The sequence below is a fragment of the Squalius cephalus genome, assembly GCF_949319135.1.
Source record: "Squalius cephalus genome assembly, chromosome: 14".
Taxonomy (NCBI): Eukaryota; Metazoa; Chordata; class Actinopteri; order Cypriniformes; family Leuciscidae; genus Squalius; species Squalius cephalus.
Window position 1 is genome coordinate 16110202 of NC_137135.1, and position 25894 is coordinate 16136095.

The following is a 25894-nucleotide window of genomic DNA, read 5'->3' on the forward strand; positions in this document are numbered from 1 at the left end:
CTTGTTGCACAGAGACTGAGCAGTTGTTAAATATTATATGGAACTGAGTATTGTATTTTAAGCCTGGCCTATAATAATTTGCATATATATTCATGTATTTACATAATTTATTATGCTTCCATTAAATAATCTTTTTTTTTTTTTTTTTTTTTGATGAACAGAGTTTGGGAAATCATTTTTTACTTACATTTTCAAAGAAATATTATAAGAGAATTTAAATTTTTGTTGGAGCTTCGGCTAAAATTTCAAATAAAAAGGATAATAGAGGATAGCCTACTATCTTGTAAACAGATGAGATGGATATAGTAAAAGTATCTGAGAGATTCTTAGATGCAAAAGAGCTGGTGTTATTGACTTATGCGATAGTTCAGACACTGGAAGAGGAGATGGGTTTCAGGCACATAACACATTATAGGGAGAAGTAGCAAGGTTTACTGTTAAATGCTGTACATTTTCCAATATTGAGTTCAATATTGAGGGGGACTCATTGAAAGCCATCAGAGGTCACAGAAGAGGGCACTATTGAGACGCTTTCCCTAAAAGAGATCAAGATAAAAACGGGAAGTAGGCCAGTAGGCCTATCTTCTTATTAGTGATTTCTCTTTTTGCTTTAAATATGCATATATATATATTTGTTTTATGTTTGATACAAATAATGATGTTTGTGATGTTGATTTGTATTGTAATGTGATGTCATCGCTATTGTTTAATGTCACAGTAAGAAAATAAACTATACTATTTGATATTAATTAAAGGACAAAATAAAACATATTTTAATGTTATTGCAAAATAAACAAATAGTCTGACTTGCTGCTTTATTTGGGCGGTGCTAAGTGTTTTGGCGCAATTTCCAATTAGATTTCTGGCGAATCCAAGAAGAAACAGTCTTTTGGATAATGAGTAGGCCGTGTAGCTCTTCACCGGGAATTCATTCTACATTTACATTTAGTCATTTGGCAGACGCTTTTGCCCAAAGCGACTTACAAATTAGGACTAAATTAAGCGAGTCATCGTGAAGAGGCAAGAAACAACGCAAGAAGTGCTCAAAATATGAAGTTCAGGCATTGTTCAGAGTAGCATAAGCCCGATAAGCGAGGATTTTAAGGAAAAAGGAGTTTTTTTTTTTTTTTTTTAAAGGAGCGTGAAAGTAGGAGGGAGCTGAGCCTGTGATAGATCTGTAAGCAAGCGTCAATGCCTTGAACTTGATGCGAGCTTTATTTACCTTTTTAAGAGGTAAATAAAGATGAAATCGCATAGCTTTCTCTAAAATGAACATGTCATGCCAAACATATACCCTATACAACAAGCAGATAGGCACTCAATGTATTATATTACAATATGTTTCCTCTCAGTAGTTCATTTAGCGTACTGAATTGTCGTTTCTTCCATTGAAAAAAGCCCCTGTCGCTTTAAGCGGAGTTTGGCTCCCTCTCGAGGAGAGGATTTGCAGCGAGCGTCTTGTCACGTGACCCAAATTAATATTCAGTAGTTAGATTCTCCTTACAGCAAATCAAGTACGTCGAACGTGACATAGTATCTTAATATTCATGAGTCAAGCCTTCGCCATAGTAGACGCCCGGGCGGTATTGGTACATTGACTGGCTGAGTCTGTGTGTGAGGAGGGGAGATGATGGATGCGCTGCCGCTGACTACCGGCTGTGGTACTGAACATTTCAAATATAACACTCGAGTCGACTAGTTTTGAATGGCAACGATTTTACTGAGGAAAGCAGCATATGAGATGATTGTTTAAATGTTGAAGGTATTGTTGTATGAGTAATTGTGTTTATTTGTGCAGTGAGTGAGATGGAGGCCGGTGGAGATGAAGAGGGAGAGGCTCGGGAGGAGAGCAAGGAGGTGAGAGAAGATGCATGCATAAAAGAATAGACTATATCTTTAATGCCTCCGCGTCTATTTATTATAAACATTCTCTGTTCATGAACATGCATTATTCTGTATGTAGTGTGTAAAGGGATGTGGCTGTGTGAGTTAACCGGCGTTTTAATCCATTCGAGGGTTGACACCCTTTTCATGTGACAGGGTCTGCGCATCTTTTGTATTTCATATAATAGTGCAGATCATACAGATGATGACCTTAAAGGAAAAATATTCATTAGTTTGCTTTGACACGCATCATTGCAGATAACACATAATTTGTGGTTTTATGCATTTTCATATTTCGGATGTGGTTCCATTCATATTCATATTTCTAATTCTTGAATGAAACGTTCCAAATAAACTGCATTTATTTAAATTTACGAACGTATTGATGGTTTATAGTGACACTAAGGTTTCAGGTATCAGTGAATCACTGTGTGACACCATTTACATGCGTTTGCAATGTGAAGGAGAATTATGTGGTTTACTTAGAAAGATGCCAGGAGGTTTTCCAGAGCATTGCACCACTGTCGCTAAATCTGACAAAGCCCAAAAGTATAATATTTACAGTGTAGGACCTAAGACAAGTGTATTCGTTTTGGGACACAAGACATCCTTAATGACAGATTGATATCCAGAATAAGCTACCAGGAACATACAGTGTATACATACCCTCACATCTGCAGAAATCTGGTTCAGTAACTCAAATTGCAGAGCAACCTTTCAGAGAACCACACTGATATTTCTTTGCAGGTTGGATCATTTTATGAAACACTATTGTGTTAAATGTGATGCCATGTGTTTTTCAGTACATTTGTTTTGAACACTAAAAGTTCAAAAGTTTGTGGTTGGTAAGAATTTTTAATGTTTTTTTAAAAATCCTCCTGAATTCATATTAAAATGCTGATTTGATGCTCAAAAACCCATTTCTTATTATCAATGTTGAAAACAGTTGTGCTGCTTAAAGGAATAGTTCACTCAAAAATGAAAATTATTATATTAATTACTCACACTCATGTCGTTCTAAACCTTCTAAAAAGAATTGTGTTCATATTCGGAACACAAATTAAGATCTTTTGATGAAATCTGAGAGCTTTCTGTCCCTCCATTGACAGCTACGTAACTGATACTTTGACGCTTCAAAACGTTCATCAAGAGATCATAAAACCAATCCATATGAATTGAGCTGTTTAATCAAAATTTTCTGAAGAGACTTGATCGCTTTATATGATGAACAGATTGAATTTAGGCTTTTATTCACATAAACCTTCATCACCTCATACATCAGTTGGGAAATGGAAGCTCAAGCATGCTTGCTTAACATGCAAGAACCAATTAGGTTCATTCTCGTGTGACGCAGCGTGTTTGAGCTTCTGCAGGAACCAATGAGCTTTGTTCTTTCATATACCCTGAAAACTTTTTTTTTTTTTTTTTTTGCTGCTTGTTCAAATTGCTTCATTAAAATGAGCTTAAAGGGATGGTTCGGAGTAAAATCAACCTAGGATCCCCCCCCCCCCGAAGCCTTTTTTCTCTTGGTCGAACATTATTAAAGTTAGAGCTTATTTGGAGAAATCAGCCGTATGGCTTAGTGCAAGTGCTAACGGATCCAAGGATGTATCTCGTAAATTACCCCACTAATAATGCCCAGAATGGTACCAAACTACAGTAGTACAAATCGTTTCTGTACTCATAAAACGAGGCATTGGAAAGTTTGTAAGTACATCAGGAGTTTATTTAAATAACACTTGCCTGGCGGCTCATGCTACTGCTAACCCGGACGTCGAGGTCACTTCAGTGGTTTGGGAAAAGCCTGTAAAAGTCCTGGCAGAAAGCGATGCATAAGGATGTAGTGTAACGACGCCCAGTTCCAGGAATGCACTAATATTTTGTTGGTAGTACCAGTTTGCAACAATTATTAGTTAACACTAAGTTGTTAACACTTCGGAAAAAATAATAATTTGTCATTACACTACATCCTTATGCATCGCTTTCTGCCAGGACTTTTACGTGCTTTTCCCAAACCACTGAAGTGACCTCGACGTCCGGGTTAGCAGTAGCATGAGCTTACATGGATTCAAAAAAGTTCCATTAATGTTAATAAAAAATGTATTTGCTTGTGTGGAACCACTGTCCATAATTAAATTAAGTTAGTTTAAAGACTAATTTTTAAAGTGTAGATTCGTTTTACGATCTCATTACGAACTTTTTGAAGCATTAAAGTGTCAGTTGTGTAGCTGTCAATGGAGGGACAGAAACCTCTCAGATTCCATCAAAAAGATCTTCATTTGTGTTCATGATGAGTAATTGATGACAGAATTTTCATTTTTGGGTGAACTAACCCTTTAATATATATATATATATATATTTTTTTTTGTGGAAACCATGATTTTTTTTCTCTCTCTGAACTCTAATGAATAGAAAGTTCAAAAGAACAGCATTTTTTTAAAGTAGAAAACTTTTCTAACATTATACATGTCTTTCTGTCACTTTTGATCAGTTTAATGGATCCTTGCTAAATAAAATTATTAATTTATTTGAAAAAATCTTACTGACCCCAAACGTTTGAATGAAATTGCGTATATAATGTTTCTTCTTGTGTTTTTTTAGTGCCAGAGACTCGCTGCAGAGAGAGATGAGGCTGAAAGGCAACTCAAGCACATTAAACGAGGTAAGATCAAGAAACCTGACTGTTGTGAAAGAATGTAAAGTCATCTTCTGCTATTTTTTTTTTCTCTTTGTAAGGTATGTTTGTCATTCAAAGTGGGAAGAATAATAGTAATGTGCAGTATAGAGCAGATTCTGTTTATAGGTGCGGTACATAATCACTTGGATGTCATTAGTGGTAAAGCATCAGATTCATTTTCTGATCATCTGTATTGACCAGAGGTCACCAATCAGATTCATGCGGTCCAGATCCCGGCTCAGTCTGGACCACAAATCAATTCTTACAAATTAATACAATTATAAATGGCTTTTTTTTCATAGCACCCCACGTAACCCCTTCTGGCTCTTTTACTATGCTCCGAAAGTCTTGAGATCACATTAAACTGAAGTTACGATAGCCTTTTTGTCTATATGATGACGTATATTCAAGTGAAACAGCTTCTCGGACAAGACAAAAACGTAGGTTGTGACTTGATTTTGTCCATCAGGGATTGGTTGGCTGGTTGTGGTTTGCTATTGCTGTGATGTCATGTGAGTGACAGGTTGTCCCGTCCTCACGCCAGTAAACATCATCAGAGATGAGATGTTGCTGCGAGAGGGAGGGGAAGTTATTTAAATTGAAGATTACAAGATTTAATGATGATTCTTTTAATTCTCCTCCAATTCTCCTTGGTATATCCTGTACCCATACATCCCCTTTTACAAAGATGAAGTGGTGAAGATGATCTCACTTGGCTCATCCCACTAAACTGACACTTGGTGTTGTCTTATCTCATTTCCTGTCCCCTCACCCTCACCCATATCACCATTACCTGAGGGCTCTTCTGAATGGTCTATTATACATAGGTGTTAGTAGGTGTTCCAGTCTCCATGGCTACTGGGAGCCAACCGTGGAGATGTATTAGTGTTAAGGTGACCTTACCTGCTTCCATTCCATTTTGTGACATGTAAGGAAACCCATCCTCAGTTAACTAGCTAATTTGTTAGCACTCTGACAACACTCTAGCGGCTGCCAGGAACTGGATCTGGAAATTGTTCTCAGGTGAGAAAATGTTAATTCTTCTCTGCAAGATTGAAATTAGAGTTTAATTTGACAGGGTTTCACTTGCTTTTTCATAAAAAAGGCCCAATGTTGAACTTTTGCACTTATGTTTATATAGTGAATATGTGCAGCACTGAGGAGTATTTGTAACGCAGATTCAACTCTAAGTGCCTATTATTTATGTAGAAAATAGTAAAGAAAGCCTATTTTTAATTCTTTTTTGCTGGAGTTTTATTGGTAATATGGTATGAACAGACTTTTGTGCAATTACTACGGTTAATTGTTACCACATATTTTCTTAATCAGAAAATGTATTCAAGTGTGGGAGATCAGTATATAATTTTACCTAGAAGCCTATTCGGTAAATCATTGTGAATATTAGTTATTGTGCATAACTGAATATTGAGATGAATCCAGTCTTATTTTAGACTAGTTTTGCTTCTGCTTTTAGGTTATGCTTGCTACTCTTTTTTTTTTTTTTTTGGTGTCCTGGAATTGTCAGACCTTCCCTAGGGAAGCAACGTAGAGCAGCTGTATTCAGCTCTCATCACTGTCTTGTTATATCACTAAATTATTAAAAATCACCAATTATGAATTATTTATCAGTAGAAAATGAATAGGCACCTTCCTTTCAACCTTCCATTGTAGTTCATGCCAAACCCCTCATGCGCTTTCATATCATTTCTGAAATGCGTGTCACCTTGAATACAATTTAGTGGAAACATATTCAATATGAATGTCTTGTAAAATGTAATGTTCACAAAATGCATGGTATTTTCACAATTACCTTGTGAGTTATGTTAGACTTGTGCACCACTCTCGGTCATTTTTCTCTGTTTTGACAGTGCATTTATTTTATAACCTCACTAAATGGCACAAACATGACACAGCAAATGTCACAGTAGTTTGCCCTACTTGCTGACATACAGGACAATAGTCTTGTGCAGAGTGCATGTGATTGGTCTGTGTTCTATTTAATGATTGGCTGCTGCAGGGGAACTGCTGTTGAGTATCTGGGAGGTACTGGATCTGTGTCTGGCAAAGCAGCTGTCTCCCACCTCCTCTTTGGGACGCTTCATTAAGAATACCCTCTGCACTTATGCAAATTAAAACACAGGCCCGTGTGTCAAGCTATCGGCCCCATTACTCAGCTAATTTACCTTTACGCTTTCCATATCTTACAGTTTGTGTGTGGAAAGAGTGAAATAAAAATGAATGCTGTTAGCATTTTAATGCAGTCTACACATCTGCCCTGCGTTTGAAGTAGATTATAGGTTGCAAGCACAGACACAATTAGTCCTGGAGTTGAAATCAAAATTGCTGGGTGATTAAACCTGAACTCTCACGGTTTATTAAAAGAGCTTAATCGCTGTGATCAAAATTGGAATGGAAGTGCTTCGGACTAAAGCCAGCCTAACATTTTCTTAAAGTGGCAGACAAATGCTTGTTTTAAGCAGCTGTTTTCTGTCTGCTAAGGATGCTACTGCATTACTTTAAGCTTTCGTCTCTGTTCGACTGACTCCGCAGAGCCATATTTTGTTCATGCAGCATTAAGCGTGGTGGACTTGCTGACCTAGAATCTGCACAAAGAAGAAAGCCCAGAAGCAGCGCTCTCTCGGTCAATCATTGGAAGCCAAATGAGATGAGCAGATGAGTTTGGACTGATCTGCAAGGGAAAGAGAGAGCCACACCCCTTTTATTGTCCTGCTTTATTTTCATGGGCCGCACGTGCAAACTGACTCGGTGTCAGATGCAGAATTAATGAATGACCCAGATGCAGTGTTGGGGGTAACACATTACAAGTAAAACGAGTTACGTAATCAATTACTTTTTCAAGTAACCAGTAAAGTAATGCATTACTTTTAAATTTACAATGAAATATCTGAGTTACTTTTTCAAATAAGTATTAACAAGTATAACATGATGCTAATTGTAGTTCTAGACTAAAAGTGAGCATACATTTACTCATCTTACTTGCACAAAAACAGATTCAGTATTCCTTAAAATGAGTAAAAACTGTGAAATGCAAACTCGGAATATTACCCAAACCTGCAATAATTAAATTTACGTAAAACATATACTGTATACTTTATGTATTTAATCTCACTTTATTAACCAATGTCTTTGCTGCTGACCTGTGATGATCCAATTCAACCATACTAATAATCAAAAATGGCTTTAGATAAACGTCCCATTTGTTTCATTGTTTTTGTTTTCATTGCTGAAGTTAGAGTTTTGAACTTTCTTCTCTTGCGTCCTATTCTTCTGCAATACAGAACGGCAGCACATCTGAAAGGTTCGTTTTGAGCTGCGCCCCCTCTACTGTACAGGTGTGAATTTGCATTTCCTTCAGCCTGTGGCTTATTCATTTCACTTTTGTGTGAAAGGGCCTTTATATTTGCCCCCCCCCCCCCACACACACACACACACATTTTTAGAGAGTAACGCAGTATTGAAATGCATTACTTTCCCCAATACTGCCCAGGGGCCGTAATTCACAAAGAATTTTAAGGCTAAAAGTAGCTCCTAACTGGCGAATTTAGGAGCAACTCCTAAAAATAATGGGCGTGTCACTCCTAACTTTAGGACTCCTAATTTTTTTGACTAAGAGTAATTCACGAAGCATTTTAGCCCTAAAAGTAGCACCTAATCCTGGGACAGCTTAAAAGAAGTCGAGAGGACTCCTAACTCACTAAGACCTTTTCATAAACCGCTTTGTGTGGCATTTCACGCTGCGATGTTTTGAAATGCGTATGCGGAGGCTACAGGAGCTTCCAATCACGAGGGAACAATTTTGCATTGTAGGCATAACTAGGGATGCAATAACGCCACCAACAACAACCAAAACTAGGCTACTCATTGCATGTAAACTAATTGTAACGTTTCATTGTGAATCAAATTAAAATGTTCTTCTCTTTGCAAACGTAGGCAGAGGCATATAGTGACAGATTAATTCAATAATGTTGCAAAGATATTGCATCAATCCATATGTTTCATTAGGCTATAGGCTATTTGTTTTGCCTTACTCTTTATTCATTTAGGCTATTTATTCAGTTATTCATCATCTTCAGTCCTTCGCACTACTTGTGTAGCGCACGCATTCTCAGACCTGTCACCCGCGTTACAATCATCAGCCAATCAAGGTGGTCACTTCAGTCAAGCTCGTGCATGAGTATTGACGTCATCCATAGCATCGAAGACTCACTCTTAGTTTAGGAGTTGTCATTTTTCTTTACTAAGAGTAGGTCTGAAAGGCTTTGTGAATAACTTCTAAGAGAAAACTCCTAGCTAAAATCTTTTAGTGCGATTTAGGAGTACTCCTAGTGGTAAGATAAAATGCTTTGTGAATACGGCCCCAGATCGAGGTCATTTTGCTTTTATTGTAACTTACAAATGGCAGATCTGGTGATGATACAGTATTTGGCTAGTTGGCGTGAAATTTCAAGCAGTTTCTGCTGTGTTCAGTGGTGTGATTTTGGTTTAAAACTAATTATTATATATTCGTCTTCATGTCCTTATGTTAATTGAGAAATGTCGACAAACCTTTTATCTAGATTTGATTACATGATGTACAGTATGCTTGTAGACAATAGCAAGCATTATGCGTTGGGTCAGCGGCTGTGATGGATCAATAAGCTAAAAAATGGATGGAATTGATTTTAGATTTTAATTTTTTTTATGGTCTTTTCGCTATACTGAATTATACTTTGCTATACTATTTTGATTTTAGGTTTAAGCAAGTGCTCTGATTAAAGCTGTGTAAAGATGTTAAAGCTGTGAACTTCACACATACCTGCCAGGTCATTCTCTCACTGGCTCTGCAGAGCTGCTCACTGCCGCACTGATGCCCATCCTGCATATTTAACAGGAATGAAGAAACAGGTGTCTAAATCCTGCTGCATTTGATTATCCAATAGGATAATGTGAATTGATATATTATAAAACCAAATGTTTTAATGGTAAATATTATTAAATACAAAATCACATTTGTTTAAATTGAAGGACTGTTTTTTATTATTGCATTTTTTTTTTTTTTTTTTATGTGATGATAGAATCAGTTTCATGCACCAATCCCTAAATAAGGGGTCAAAGTGAGGACAAGCATTGATAACGTTCCGCTTTCCATTCTCACAATTTACAGTATGTTACCACAAAAAGAAAATTAGGCGAAATGTTTATTCCGAGAAAGGTCTCCAGGGCAGGCTGGTGATGTACTTTGCTGTGACTGCATGTTGAGAGACGCATCGTTCCTGCATAATTCAACAGCCTTTTATGGAATAATGTATAATAAACTCCCTCTCTTGATCATTTCCTGTGAAATGCACATGCACAAACAATGCATTTTCCATTTTATTTTGACCGAACACATATATTATGTTATAATTGATTTAAAAAAAAATCTTACATTTTCAATGTACGATTTTAAAGAACTGCTGAAAGTTTAGATTTTTTTAGATGCCACTTTAATGTATTTTAGAAATGGTGCAATGCACTAAACACAAACGACTTGTTTAGGAGCCTCTTTGATGTGAGCTGCTCTGACATTTGCTATGACATCCAATCCTCTATTTGAGAGGCCAGTGTAGTGTATAGAGTTACAGTCCATCAATGGTACCCAAAGTGTTGGGAAATGGTCCCCATTGTGAGCATGTAACTGATAACTGTCTATCTCATTAGACTCCGGTAATGTGTCACTGATAATAAAACCACATCTAAATGAAAACGTACTTCTACAACCTTATACAGTTTCTATTTCCTCCTTTAAAATATGTTATATAATAAAAAGCATTTGTGGATCATTTCTGTGCATCCGGATTTGACAGACCTCTCATGAACTGTGTAGAAGATAGTGTGATGTTCACTTCAAGAAATACTGTAAAGAATATAGATGAAAACATGACTATACTCCCACTTTTATTGCCATGAGAACGGACTTATATAGCTTCCTAGCTGATGCTTGTATCTAAAATGTGCATCTGTCATACAGGACTGTATTTCTATAGAGTTACTTCTATAGAGCACAGTTCCTGCATGATGGATTGGACTGTAAATATGACCTGCTCTGCTTTCATTTACTCATAAATGCATTTCCTTTCTTTGCACAGTTTCCCAAATGGTGATCGAGGAGGTGAACGTACTGCAGACACAGCTTGAGATTGAGAAATCTTGCCGGGAAAATGCAGAGGCTCTGGCTACCAAGGTGTTTATCCAACAATACTATTCTTCTGTTTCGTCGGAAAACCTTAAAAGCCCTGAGATACTCACAGCGAAGTTCTTTTACGCTCTTCCCCTAGGGGTAAAAAGAAGAACGAATTTTGAAATACCTTTTCAGCTGTAAACTGTTAACAAACATCACAACGCCACCCAAGGTGCTGAGAGCTACTTTTATATGAATATGTAAACATATGCCGCATGCTTTCCTCTCAATAACAAAATAAACATACAACAAAAAATGACAGTGGTGAGAAAACAGTAGTTAAGAAAGCATCTGATCATAGCGATGTGATATGTTTGCACAAGCTTTTCAATTTGGCACTTCATTCAAGTCACGTCACATTTTATTTATATAGCCCTTTATATCATAGATTGCTTTAAAGCAATCAGCTTTACATTATTGAACATTAAAACTACAACTTCAGTTACAAAATTGCTCTTCAGTGTGTTCATGTTTTTACTCACGGATTGAACTGAATACATTGACCGGGAGAAGATTTACTCAAGAAGGCGGAGCCTCACAGAGCACATTTATGTAGTGTCCTGGACCAATGGAAGTTGAACTTTTCACCTTTATGTATCATCACGGTAGCCTGACTTCGTCATACTCATATTCTGGTCAGAATGTGAGTCTGATACTGCTCCATAGAGATTTGATTATGGGGCGTGTCTCAACCGAACCAGGAAAAAAAAAAACTCTGCACTCAATTGGATAGACCTACAACCAATCAGAGCAACGGAGTAAATGATGCATGTTCTTCATTCATATTAGTCCAGACCGAACTTCCCGACCAAAAAATGTTGTGGGCGGGGTTCGGGCTGGCACCCAGGCTATCATCACGGGCCAATGGAATTCGAACAGCCAGGCGAACTTTTCCGGAAAGATTGATTTTGCAAGCTGTTTCTAACCCCAGAAACAAACTCCAAACAAACTTTATTTTGGCCTGATTTTGTTCAAAATGGCGTCACACCAGTCCGTTCGGCAAATTCGCTTGAAGTATCTCGAGGCTGTAATGATTTTGTCTAGTTATTTTTGTTTGTTTACATCTTCAGGCTCTACTGGAAAGCTATATATGCTTGAAAACAAATTATGGAGTCAACATGATTATAATTGTTGAACACATAAGGAGACATTTTGAAGAATGAGAATTGAGAATCAGATCAGTCTGATTCACTAATGAATGATTTTAGACCATTGTCGAATGTGCCAAGGAGAGCTATGGCAAAACTTTTCTGATAATTTATGGTCTTAAATCATTTTGTTTTGATCACTTTTAGTTGAACTGTGAGAACAGGAAGCTGAAGTATTTGAGCCTGTCGTCACGGCCGTGTCTGGATGAGCTGCTGCCCAGTATTTCTGATTGCATTTCCCTAGAAGAGGAGACTGAACAACAAGATCCCAGCTCTGACCCCTTTTCTCAGTATAAGCTGCAGGTCAAAGGTAAATACCATAGTACCAGTGTATTAAAATGGGGTGCAGTTTATAAATAAGCCTGTGTACAATTTCCTTCACCAAGGAATCTGTCATCATAAACATCAATGGTACGTCCATTCCAAATTCCACATTTTTCCACAGATCTCCAAGAAACCGTGAGTTCCATGCTGGAGGAGAAGAAGCAGTTGGCCTGTCAGCTTCAAGAGCAGCAAAGGAAGATAGAGGAGTTGACAGCACTTGTGAGTAGCAAAGCAACTCTTTTACTTTTTACTCTGAATGAAAGGCCGAGCTCAGTTAGGCTTGTGGATAGGGGCCTGTTCTGCAAAGCGTCTTCCAGTATTTTAACCTGCTCATAAATAATAAATGATCTTGAAATGAAGCCTGCGGTATTACTGATCCTAAAAGGATATCAGAGTAACAATGTCTAATTGAGTTTCTCAAATATGTGCCTAATGCTGATTTACAGACTGAAAAGGAGCAGGCTGAGATGAAGGAGCTTTATAAAACCATTGAGCAGCAAAGCAAGACCATTAAGAGGTTCAATAGGGGTGAGTATGGACGTTGTGAATACAGAGCCTCTTCATATCCTCACTTGTATTCAAATTCATGAGCATGACATCATCTCAAATGGCCTGCAGTGCATCTGTGCATGTGCCTTCCAAGAAGATTAATGTTCCCCGCCAGCCCACTCGCTACCGGCCGCACGTCAAAGTCCTTGATCAAATTATCTGTAAAAGATTCACCACAGGAAGTCCCTCTGTTCCAGCTGGGGGTGATGCACTTTGTTTTGACATCCTCCCAGCGCCCTCTTTGCTCATTTGTGTTATTACTCTGACTGGAATATTGGAAACAGCTGTGCTCAGGTCATATACTGTACTGACTTACTTGACTGACTTAGTGGGTTTTTATTTTTAAACTAACAGTTTTGCCTATGAAATTTTGAAGGAGCCACAGTGTAAAATTGCTGATATAAGTGCACATGTGATTGAATATCGGTTGAATAATACATTAGGGCTGGAAACCGAGAATCAGTTCTTATTTTGAACCAGTTCCATTTGCAAAGAATACCATGACAGTAAAGAGACAATACAACCAAAATATGTTTTCACAAGTGAATTACTATTATGAGCTTGTTCCTTTTAATGAAAATGCCTAAAATGCTTAAAAACCTCAAAGTTGAAACTGGGATACATTTTTTTCAGGATTGAATAGAAAGTTCAAAAGAACAGCATTTATTTTATGTAGAAATCTTTAAACATTATAAATGTATTTCCTGTAACAATTGATCAACTTAACTGACCCCAAACGTTTGAACAGTAGTGAATGCTGACATAAAGCAACACTTTTTATTTACTGTATACCAGTAACTAAAAGAATCATTAATGTAAAATCGGAACCAGTCCTTGCGATTCCCATCCGTACTATCCATCGAATAATCTATGGATACTGTAATACTGTGTCTATTATGATAATTGCCTTACTAGGGATGCACGATATATCGGCCACCATATCGGTATCGGCCGATATGTTCATTTTTAATATTATCATTATCAGTTCGATAAAAAGATTTGTCAGATATCTTAAAGCCAATAAGTAATGGATTATATCCTTCAGCTGAGACACTTCAGATGCGCACTGTTCGCCATAATGGTTTTGAATTGCTTTAAATATGATTAGATTTTTTTTTTGGTAAGGAAAGTTGGCCATAGAAGTGTGTAAAAATTTTTTTTTTTAAATTTACACTGGTTCAAACTAGGTTATTGTACTTTTTTTTGTTTGTTGTGCTTGGAGCATGTCTTTTAATGGTGAGATTTTTGTTTTTGTAATCAGACTCTCAAAAATGATATATAAATTTGGATTTAGATTTATCGGCCAATAGATTGGTCATCTGCTTTCAAATATAAAGAATTATCGGTTATCGATATCGGCCAAAATGTTCATATCGGTGCAAGTATCATTACAAATAAAAATCTTTAAACATTATAAGTACATTCACTGCCACTTTTGATAATTTTGATCAATCTTACTGACCCAGTAACAGTAGTGTATGGTACTTTAAAGCAGTATTTTTTACTACTATATTTATAGTTAGAACCAAATATTTTTCATTTACTGAAAGAATCATTAATGCAAAAGTGGAACCAGTAAAACATTTTCGATTCCCATCCATACTGTCCATACAATAGTCTATGCCTGTCATAATGTGTCTTTTATGATATTTATTTGTGTTATACCTGAAAAAGCCTTACAGGGATTTTTGCCAAGCCTATTGCTTTATTATCGTTGTTTATCTCTTTAGTGTCTATGATGGCCACTCATGAGTATGAAAACATGAAGGAGCATCTGGATTTGGAGCAGAGCCTCAGGCAGAAAGCAGAGACCTATGCACATGAGGTATGAGACAAAACACATCTCCATTCACTTCATCAGTACACGGGTGACAGGACAACTGCCCTGGTGGCCTCAAAATCCTACCAAAAGACAAGATAGTTGTATATATTGACTGTAGAGTTTGAATTGTTCATGGCTGCCTGCATCACAGTAGAATGTGTCATTACTTTTAGTTGTTGGAGAAAACCATCTGAAATAGTGGTTTCCTTATGTTTATTTTCTCCTGTAGATGATGGTGAAACAAAAAGAAGCGAACAGACAGAGCATGATTCTGCTGCAACAGGTAGATCCCAGCATTCAACTGCTCAAAGCTTTGGAAGATTTGGCCAATGTGACCAAAACATTAGAAGAAGAGAGAATACAGCACAAAGACAAGGTAGGAAATGTCAGAATCAAATTTGAATTTGATTTTTATATGTACAAAACTGGAGTATATGTTTTCAGTTTTGATAGCTCATTTCAGGGGGAAAAAGTGAAATTTTACCCACATTTCCATGAACACAATAAGCCTCATGAGTAGTCGTGGATTACATGATAGGATTAGACAATGGAATTAAATCTAAAACCCCTTTTCAGTTATTTAAACCAGTCAGTTAGGGCTTTTCATAGACATAAATCCTTTCATAACTATTAATCCTCTAATGTTCGTTTTTTTAGATCTTCGTAAACGGTTTTGTCTGTGGTCTTATTCACTAGCCACACACAGTCCAGTTTAAGCACGCACTAAATGGGATTAAATAGTGCTGTGTATTCATCGAACTTATTTAAAGTTAATCATTAAAAAGTGTTAAAAAGTCAAAATGGAAATTAAAACTGTACATTATAATGTTGCCTTAATTCAAATGTAGAATTTAAATGATTGATTCTAGTTTTTAGTATTTTATTTTTCATTTAGACAGAATAGTATTGACTATTTCAATACGGTGAAGTTGGCATTTCAAACAGCTGATTCAGGTGTCTGGTGTCTGGTTGAGTGATACTGTACAGTCCCAGTAGACTAGAATATGCCAGATCATAGAGCGCATTCATTGTTTTGTTTTTTCATCTGGGTCTCCTGTGGCTCTACTCTTCTACATTTGCATCCTCAGCAGTAACATGTAATAGTTTTCAAACCACATTAAATGACAAAAGTGGTAGGCTGTCAACACAACCACAAATATATTAAACAAACACAAATCTCAGAGCAGATGAGATTTGCATTCATAATGCTTGACAGATGCATTCAGCAGCTTTCTGTGGCAGCAAATAAAGAGTTTCCAGATGATCAGATACTTTTTACACATGATAGTTACAAGGAATCAGATGTTGGCAATATTAAAGGAGAACTCCGGTCAACCGTGTTATCCTCTTTTTAAAATTTGCACCCTGTTGACTTCAATGGGGCACGTTTTAAACCTGCTTTTAGCCTCTTAACATCCTTGATGTGTCATTACAAGTGCACAGGTCATGTGAGTGATTCCTTCAGAGTGAACACGGGTCAATCTGACTGCAGTAGATGTGAAAGATATGAATAAAAATGATGTTTATTCAGCCAGCGCTCATACCTGTATTTACATCCTGTTTTCGGTCGAAGTCCATAGTAATCGATTGTCGAGTTCACGCGCATTGGTTTAGTACCTATGATCACGCGCGTGAACTCGACAATCGATTACTATGGACTTCGACTGAAAACAGGATGTAAATGTAGGCAACACCGATTTTTGTCGTTGTTCTCTGTATTGACAGCACTCCAAATGTACAAAAAAATGAGCTCAATGTTAAAATTGACCGGAGTTCTCCTTTAAGTTCATGCATGCAGTGACAAAAGGGCATTTGCAGCATTACTTAAACTGACATATGGGTTTTAGAGTTTGTGAATCAGTAGCACTGTTGTGTCATCAGTCAATATACAGTCTGACCCGCAATTCAAATCCAAAGAGCATGGATCCTAACTTCAGACGTCACATAATCAATAGGCTATGTTAGCAAAACCTTGTTTACAAGTCAGCCTGTAAATATGAACTAATTCTTTGCCAGAGTCAAGGACATTTGAAATTTTGCACCGGTTTGGGTTCCATTTGAGTTTGTTGTACCAATTCAATCTAAAAGAAAGAAACAAATCATTTCAATATAACCGTTTATGGCCATTTAATTCAATTTCTTATATTGGAGCATTCAAGTCCTCCTGGGAATTTCATATTTACAAGTTGGGAAGTCATCAGCTGTATTAAAATAGCTTGGGTCGGAGCAACCCAACTAAGAAAAATATGGTATAAAAATGTTTTGTTTATGAAAACCTTATTTCTGAATGTTCTCTGAACGTTCAAAATGTCCAGTTGTTTTAAGAAGTTTTTCTTCATTATAGGGAAATTTGCCAAAGTTCTCAGAATGTTCCTTGTTAACTGGGAAGAAGGTGATGTGCTTTTTCTGCATAAAATTCAACCAATGTTTCTACAAGAAACTTTACATTATGCAAAATGATGTATAAAGAATTTGTTTTTGTTCAATTTATGAAGGTGCTGTAAATTAAATTATTATATATTCTATGGTGATTGTATAATACTTGTATAAAAAGTTTTTTTGTTTATTTTAATACATTAACAGTTAATACAGATGCTGCATCCATTGCTGCATCCGACATGTTTTCTCACTGGTACGCCCCCAACTCGGAGACTGCATTCAAATACAATCTTTTCAACATGACTTGAACATATCATATGTCCCATTTGTTTGCAGGTAAAAGCTCTAGAGGCTGAACTGGAAGAATGTGCTTTGCGTAAGCAGCTAGTTCAACTGCAAAGGCAACTAGAGATATTAGATGAAGAAAAGAAAGAGACGGAGGGACGACTGCAGGAGGAAGAGAAGAAAAACAGTGTTTTGGAAATGAAAGGTAAAATTAAGGATGCTTTTAAATTTGAAGGCCAGATACTACAACAGCATAACACTCAGGAACATAACATCCCGGCGTCCTTTTTTGTCGTTTGTCACAGTGAAAGATCTGCAGGAGGAGAGGAGGAGCTGTGATTCAGCATCAGCCCCCTCCCCTGGGACCGCTCCTCCCCCGGCCCCTCTTCCTCAACCACCTCCTCCTCCCCCACCCCCTCCTCCTCCACCTCCCCCACCTCCTCAGTCCCGCTGCAACCCCCTCAGGTAACGCCCCACTTTACTGCACTGAAGCCAGACTGTCATATACCATCATTAAAACAGTGTTGTTCTTTATCCCAGCTGTGAACGTATAATGACATCTCTTTGTTTACGGCAGCTCTCTCATTGCGATTATGAGGAAATCTTCCAAGGGAGGTAAAGGAAGCCCAAAACAAGAGCAAGCCCCAGGTGATTGTCCCCTTTTCCCTATAGTCAGAATTGTGTATTTTTATTCCGTTGCCCTATTATTGGTGCCCTGACAAACACTATCTCTCTCGATGCAGCAACTGAAGCTGTGGATGATGTTAAAGTGAAAGCCGTCAATGAGATGATGGAGAGGATTAAACACGGAGTGGTCCTCAGGCCTGTGAAGAGTCAGGACACTAAGGTTGGGCAAAATTCAGAATTTTATTGGCTCTCTTTATGAGTTGAAATTTGATTCGAATTGGCCACACCCCACATGATTTTGAATTGGAATTACAGGAAGAGGAATATATTGTATTACATTTGCAATTTAAAGAAATTTAACACAGTCACACAGCAGAACAATTTGATTCACCCAAAGCAACTAAATTGGCAAAAAAACAAATACATTAATGTTTAATGTTTCCACTTAGTAAACTTACTTCATGTTATTTGTCTCCATTTTGAAGACGTTCGGGTAAATCTAAGCATTCTGTGAAAATTGAGTGTGCTTCCATCATGGTCTATAAAATATAGACTAAATACAAAAATATATAAATGGCATTTCAAATGTTTACACTGCTGTTTAAAGGTTAGGGGTTGGTAAATTTGTTTTTGAACATAAGTCACACCAAGGCTGCATTTATTTGATCAAAAATACAGTAAAACAATAATATTCTGAATCATTGCACTTGTTTTTTAATGCTGAATGCTTGAATGGATTATTAAAAAGTACTTTTACAGCAATACTTTTAAAATAATTAGAATTTAATTCATTCCAATTTCATTTCTTAATGTCTTAATTTCTTAAATTCAAATTGCAATCCTACACCTTGTTTGCAACTCCCAATTAAAATTCAGAAACTAAATTTGAATTTAATAGAAATTTTAATTCAGTTGTAAATGGTACATTGGTTATGAATATATTGTGTGTATTGTGATTGATGGTCTGTTGTGTTTCTCTACTCTGTACCATCATCTGCTGACCTCATCGTTGCAGAGATTTGGCACGAAGGTATGTTCAACTCACACATATTGTTTACAGTGTTTAGCAACAGTCATCACACCAGATCATTGTTCCACGCGCAGCAGTGTTAACAGTTCAGACGGCTCTATTACAATCAAAGGAAATCTTGTGTTTTACAACTCAGCACCATTTTGTCAATACAAAGATCCTGTAGAAACGGTTCATAGCATTTGATCGTCCTCCCTGAGGAAGAGTCGGGTCATTAAAGCATTTTGCGTATAGACAGTTCATAGCCTGAGCGGGGACCCATCTTGTTTAAGTAATTGATGAGCAAAGCCATCAAGATCATCCTGAGGCTCAGAGGAGCTGGATAACTTCAGATCAATAGCTATAGTCCTGACTTTAGAGATTGACTGCATTCTCATAATGCTGAACTGGCAGATTGACTTTTGTTTTTGACTTTCGGACGTTACTCATCTAAAATGTGTGCATAAACTTAAAAACAACACATGGTAAATCACCAATGTTATTTATATACTTTTATAGTATTTAATACAAATTTGAATTGGTTATTTTTACATTTTCATTTTTAAATTTAAATTAAATTTTTTAAATCCATTTTTAAAATCCATCATTTTTAAATCCAATAAGTTTTAAGAATTTTGTTTTTTTCTGTCATGTTTCTTTTAATATTTCTATTGAGCTTTAATTTTAGTCATTTTACTTCAACTTAAACATATTTATTTCAGTTAGATAAGGCAACATTTTCATTTTCGTTTTTCATCTAATATTTACATTTTATTTGATCTCAGGTATATTATTAATTACCGAAAAATTTTTTTTTTATAGTTTTAGGTAAAAATAACAACAGTAATATTATATCATATAATATTTTTTTGTGAGATATTTTGTGATTTGATCATATAATGTAGCTTTTCTTTGTTCCTGATCCACAGCAGCCGATCCCAGCAGCAGTTGCAGCAGCAGCAGCAGCAGCAGCAGCAACAGTGGAGGAAAAGCACCAAGAAAGTGCAATGGAAGAGCTGAAAGGCATTCTGGTAGGCTTTCTGATTAACTGATTTTAATACCCCCTTGTTACAGTCATCTACTGATCCACAGATTACAGAAATCCATCCCATTATACGTTTGTTTACAACAAATAGTTCTATGATGGTGATCATGGTCAGTAGTGGTTGTAAAAATAAATGCATAATCTAAAGTATTCTTTGCTTAGAAATACCAAGATGCCAAACTCAGCAATGAATCGTTCATCAAATTCTGTTCTCTCTCTGAACCTATAGGAGACGGTGAAGAAGAGTCCCAGTCGTGGGTTTCAGGAAGTGGTTCATGCTAAAAAGGACAGTGAACTGGAAGTAATTCTGAGGAGGAGACGCAAACAGGCCTGTGATCCCGACACAGAAGGCAAGAGGATAAACACTACCCTTCAAGAACCATGAAATAGTTGAACGTATGCATCTACTATGTATTTGCTGTTGAAACAGGAAGTATTACATACTTTATCAAAGGGCTTTTAAAATAGCCTATAAGGACAAAAATTTGTTCCATGCATGTTTGCTAACGTTCCCATTAAATTTCTTGGTAATGCAAACACTAAGAACACATACCATTTTATCTTTTTGCAGACATTATGGGTACGTTACTTTCAAAGTTCTCTAAACATTCTGAAACAAGTTTTAACGTTTAAAAAATGTTAGACAAACGTCCAGTTAAAACGTTCCAGAAAAAAAGCATTCAATGAATGATGTATAAATAATGTTTTTGTGCTAACATTTGGAGAACCAGGAAGAGAAAACCTGTATATTTTAAATGTATATACTGTATCTAAGTTAATGCCAGGGTATAGTAGTAAACTAGCATGTAGAAAAAAGCTAATAGGCATGAACTAAAAGCTACAAAAGTAATATTTGATGTATTTAAGTTGTGGTGATGATGATAATGACGTTAATGAAAAATATATTTCAAGTAAAAGTGCAACGTGTCCTTTTGTTGGCGCTGTAAACGTTTTATGTTTATGACCTAAAAGAAATGTTTGGATTTAGTATTCTGCATAACTCGAGCGAATAATGACACTCCTTCATCTGTTGCTCTGTAGATGATGGGCAGCTGAGTAAAGTCTCGTCATCAAACAGCCTGAACGGGCGACACAGTTCTGACTCTGGCAAAGACACAGAAGGGCCAGGCAGCAGCTCTCTGTCAGGCAGTGAGCGCGGATCGAGAACCAGCTCGGACTCGGGCCGAGAGCCAGCCATGGCTCCGCAGAGCTCAGACTCTGGCATGGAGTTCAAAGGAGGCGCTCAGACAGACAGTGTCTGCAGATCTCTCTCTGAGAAAGAGCCCACTGAGCCGGTCACCAACGGCTGCTGTTCAGGGTAAGGTTACGCTCACACAACTCGTTTGTTCAGCAGTCAGCCACAATAACGATTAAGATTGGACTTTGTTACCTATTTTGCTAGATGTTAAAGTGCCCCTATTATGCTATTTTAAAGATTCCTGATTTAGCTTTGGAGGTCTCCTACAATGCATGCATCAGGTCAAAAAACACTTTAATTTTCTCAATTCATCACCTCTTTTCTCACAGGATCTGAAACGGTTTGATAATGGATCCAGTCTCTCTAAACCCCTCCTTTCTGAGAGCGTACTCTGCTCTGATTGGTCAAATGGCACCAGTCTGTTGGTCTACCAATTACATTGCGTGTCAGAAACAAAACACCCATTATCATACCAATACCATGAGGCTTCCTCAGCGCTTAATTCACATTGATACGAACAGTAACGACGCCGTCGGTTTTATCGTATCAATTCAAGCCTGAGTCTTTCACAGCGCAGAAAACAGCGTCTTCTCGACATGTCGACGACATGAACCAAACTCTTCCAGGCCTCAGCTACAACTACAGTGTTTGAGTTTCAAAATAGATGTTGTTTGTGGACAGTCAATGAAGACCATAGGCTGGCATTATGCACATTTGTTACAAACCTACATAGGTTTCAGTTCAAGGAATCATAGGAATCAGTTCATAGGAATCAGTTCTTTCTTTTGGGAGACAATAACTCCATTTATCTGCATTTTGATCTTTGAAACTTTGTAGACCTTTTACATTCACCGCTATATTACACACTACATGACAGGTAATATCTAAAAAAGCTTAATAGGGGCACTTTAATATGGCATCTGTATATAAATATTATAGTCTGTTCACTTTTGTTGTAATTTTTGCATGTACTTTTATGATCAGTGAAGTGAAGGATGGAGATCCAGAGAAGTGGACGGGGCCCAACGGGATTGGCCATACGGATGCAAGTGAAGACCTGCAAACCATCAGCTCCTCTGCACAAAGCCCCAATGCAGCAATCAGTAGCACAGACGCCGAATGTTAACGGCAAGTGGCGCTGTAAGGACAGCTGCATTATTTGCACAAAACCATGCTTTCTAAATTAGTTTGTTCCAAATTTAAAATCAGCTGTTCATATTTCAAATTAGTATAGAAAGATCATTTCATCATTTGCAGCTTGATTACTATTACACTTTAAAAAAAAAAACAAAAAAAAAAAAACATCTTACCAGACACTTTTTTTTTTTTTGTTCCTTTCATTGACAATGTACTGTACCTGCCTTTACCAATAATAAACACAGGGTGTTTAGATATTAGGGACATCTGTCATACACTTCAGATTAATTCTATAGTTGCTATTAGATTCATCTTAGATTCATGGATTCAACATCTGAGTCGCATTTCCATAAAAATGCAAGCAAGGAAACTGTAACGATGAAGTGTGTAATTTCTGTGCCACTAGCAGCAGAATTTGAGTCTGTTTGAGCGATCTGAATAAGGAAGTCTGTGATGCCTAAAGGATTCCCATTCATCTAAATTCTTCGGAGACGATTTGGACCCCATTGACTTTCATTGTATGGACAAGAGCAGTTGAAACATTCTTCGTTTTTGTTTCACAGAACTATACCTTTAAGAAAGATGCATTTTGCTTGCCAACCAGTCAAACCTTGATGCCTCAGGCCCAATTGACAATTCTCAATCAATGTGTGAGTTTGAGGCGGGATTACCTGTTTGAACAATGGCGGATGCTGCAAGTAGCACAGAATTTACGTCATATTCAATGCAAAGCAGCAGAACAATCCTGACAGAATCACTGCACTGCACATCATGGCACCTTTGCTGTTCTAAAAAGGTCCTAAGTGTGAACTAGACTATCCAAACATTAATCAAGAGATGCAATTATAAGCCATGTAATCGATTTTACCTTAAAGAGGAACCGTGGTGGTCTGTTCTGTCTACCTCTTAAGACACACCTCTTGGGGATTTGAGATCATACATCCTAGATATTAGGAAAATGAATACCATCAAGTCATGGAGGGCTACACACGCATGTCTTCCGCCGTGGCGTTTCCAAAACTTTGCACTGCATGAATGCACTGTACAAAAGTTTGGCTTTGATTGACAGTTGCGTCATGGTTAGATCTGCTCACTAACGCTGAGCTGTTCCAATGCAATATCATCTGCAAATTGTAATATTGTGCAGGATCAAGCTGCCTCTAATAACTGCGAATATTTGCCTTGTGACTCATCTTGACTCTAAGTGGATCATGTTAATGGTACGACGCGAGTAATATTAGCGAGACCGAGTTCTGGCCGTCTCATTTGCCCAGCTAACAGGGAACGTTCCCAGATCTTTGGCTAATGTTCTGTTATGAACAAATGTTCTTCCTGTAACGTTTGTTCAAAAGTTATCTGGTGTTTAATAACATTCTTAAAATGTTATTTATACATTGTTCATGGAACTTTTTTTTCTGAAACGTTTTAGTTTTTCAAACGTTTTTCAAACGTTACTCCTCACTGCTCGTTCAGAGAATAGACAACTCAAAAGTATCTTTCTCATAAATGTTTGCAAAATGATAAAATGTAACGTTCTCTTAATGTTTTCTGTAATATTTCCATAACCAAGAATTTTTTTTTTTTTTTTTTTACATTTAAAAACTGGACGTTTTCAACATTAAGAGAACATTCAGAAAATAACGTTTAACAACTTAATGGGAACGTTAGATAAACGTTCTTAGGGCTCTTTCACACAGAATGTGCTTTGAAAAACGAAAGGGATTCATCTTAGGGCAGTTGAATGGGGGAAAAACGCACATTTATAACAAAAAAAAAAAGAAAAAGTTGAACTGATTTTAATTTGAGCCCGTCTACCGTGCGATTACATAGAAAAACAATGGAAAAGCGCATTGGAATGGAAAATCGCGTTGTGCGCGAACGGCCCCTCAGAATATATTTTTGTTAGCTGGGTGGTCTGAAGTCTTGATATCAGGCTATCTGACAGCTGCAATAATATATGGCCAATAATTGCAAATACTGAATTACTTGTGGTTGTATCACTTGTCAGAAAATCTGAATTGTTTTATTATATATTCTTGTTTTCACACTGTCATCATAGAGTTTTTAATAACCCACATTGACGTGACTTATTTACTCTTTTTTTTTTTTTATTGTAGGAGACTTGTTTAAATGGCTCCTTAATTTCTCACCACCTCTGGAATGTGTTTTGGCCTTAATGTTTGCACCACTTCTTCCTTTTCGGCCTTATTGGAGTGTAGGCTTTTGTATAAGAACTCTGAGAGGTGATTGATCTGACTTGTGATCTTGAAATGAGTGTGTTTTGAAGCTTAACCTGAGTGTACCTGTTTTTATTTGAACTGATCTAAACCTTCCTCTTCAACATACCTTTTAAACTCAACTGAATAAACTTATGAAGAAACACAAACTGCTCTTTATACCTCTCTTTTTTTTCTGTTTTTCAAACAAATGCATGTCAGCATCACATATTATCATTAAACTTGTAATTTAGCACAGTATACATATTGGTTGTGCATAAGCAATTTAAGATAAAATGAGCTCCTTTTAATAAGAACTTGCGTAACAATGACACAAAAGTTGTACCTTAGGATTAAATAACGTACTTAAATCTTTCTTTAAAGTGTTTTTTTGTAAGTAGTGTTTCTCTAAGTAGTTGGTCTCTATAGATTTTCTAAGTGGTTTGTATACTAAAAGGGAGTTGTGTGTTCATTGTAACAAAAGAAAGTGCAAAACATTACTAAGAGTGCAATGAAATATACATGAAGGCATGCAACTGGATCTGCCTGTAAGAAACAGATCCTGGACAAATAGTGTGGAGGGAATTGGCAGGAGTTGACAGAGAAGAAAAGGAGACAACACAATATATGAACTTTTCCGGGTTGCGTAGTTTGAAAGAAATTGCAAAAGTTTAGTGATCATTTAGTGATTATTGATCATGACTGAATTTAAGGCACACATTTTCATTACGCAAAACCATCTTAACTCAAATGCCACTCAAACCAGCAACTGTAAGGAGCAAACAATCATCTAGGGACCGTTTACACACAAACAGAAAACTTGATATGCGTTTTGTCCGTTCATTTACACGACAACTGCGTTTTGGGGCCTGAAAACACAAACCTTTGAAAATGGGATTCAAGGTGCAAGTTTTTGAGAGCGATACAATACCATTATCGTCTTTGTGTAAACTACAAAAACGAATTTGTGAAAACTGTGACGTCATGTGCATGCGTTTTGCGTGTTCAGTCTGTAGCCATGTAGTGTTTCTTTACAAAGTGATATCGCCAACTACTGGCCTGGCATGAATAATACAGCGTTTTTAGTTTTTTCGCGGATCCGTGTGAACGGGGAACGTTTTGACAATGTCGTCTGTACGTGAAAAACGCAAAGGAAAACTGAAAATTTCTTAGTTCAGTGGTCAAATTATAATTGAAATCACACTTATTATCTACAAATTTTTGTTTTTTAAAATTGTAGCGACTGTGAGTTCAATATATCATTATAATTTATACTCATTATGATATTTGTGGGTCAGACTGATCCTAGCTGATTTTAATACATTTGACCAAAAATCACTCTGTGGAAAAAATAGATCACAACAGTATTGTATT

General features: G+C 36.9%; 1 protein-coding gene across 4 annotated transcripts in view; it reads left to right on the forward strand.

Annotated features, from left to right (window-relative positions):
• Positions 1-24682, forward strand: part of shtn3 (shootin 3) — a 35514-nt gene extending 10832 nt beyond the window's left edge. The window contains exons 1-18 of one of the 4 annotated variants that reach the window (XM_079891745.1): positions 1591-1661; positions 1799-1857; positions 4486-4546; positions 10690-10784; positions 12077-12239; positions 12375-12472; positions 12700-12781; positions 14533-14627; positions 14854-15000; positions 17340-17493; positions 17594-17753; positions 17866-17936; positions 18032-18135; positions 18931-18945; positions 19854-19955; positions 20199-20319; positions 21011-21287; positions 22152-24682. In XM_079891745.1, the coding sequence (XP_079747871.1) occupies positions 1628-1661; positions 1799-1857; positions 4486-4546; positions 10690-10784; positions 12077-12239; positions 12375-12472; positions 12700-12781; positions 14533-14627; positions 14854-15000; positions 17340-17493; positions 17594-17753; positions 17866-17936; positions 18032-18135; positions 18931-18945; positions 19854-19955; positions 20199-20319; positions 21011-21287; positions 22152-22293 (1980 nt within the window). In that variant the 5' untranslated portion in view covers positions 1591-1627 and the 3' untranslated portion in view covers positions 22294-24682. Of the gene's footprint in view, positions 1-1590; positions 1662-1796; positions 1858-4485; positions 4547-10689; positions 10785-12076; positions 12240-12374; positions 12473-12699; positions 12782-14532; positions 14628-14853; positions 15001-17339; positions 17494-17593; positions 17754-17865; positions 17937-18031; positions 18136-18930; positions 18950-19853; positions 19956-20198; positions 20320-21010; positions 21288-22151 lie in introns of those variants that run through there. The other 3 variants (XM_079891744.1, XM_079891743.1, XM_079891746.1) reach the window with 3 other exon arrangements.
• The last annotated feature ends 1212 nt before the right edge of the window (positions 24683-25894 follow it).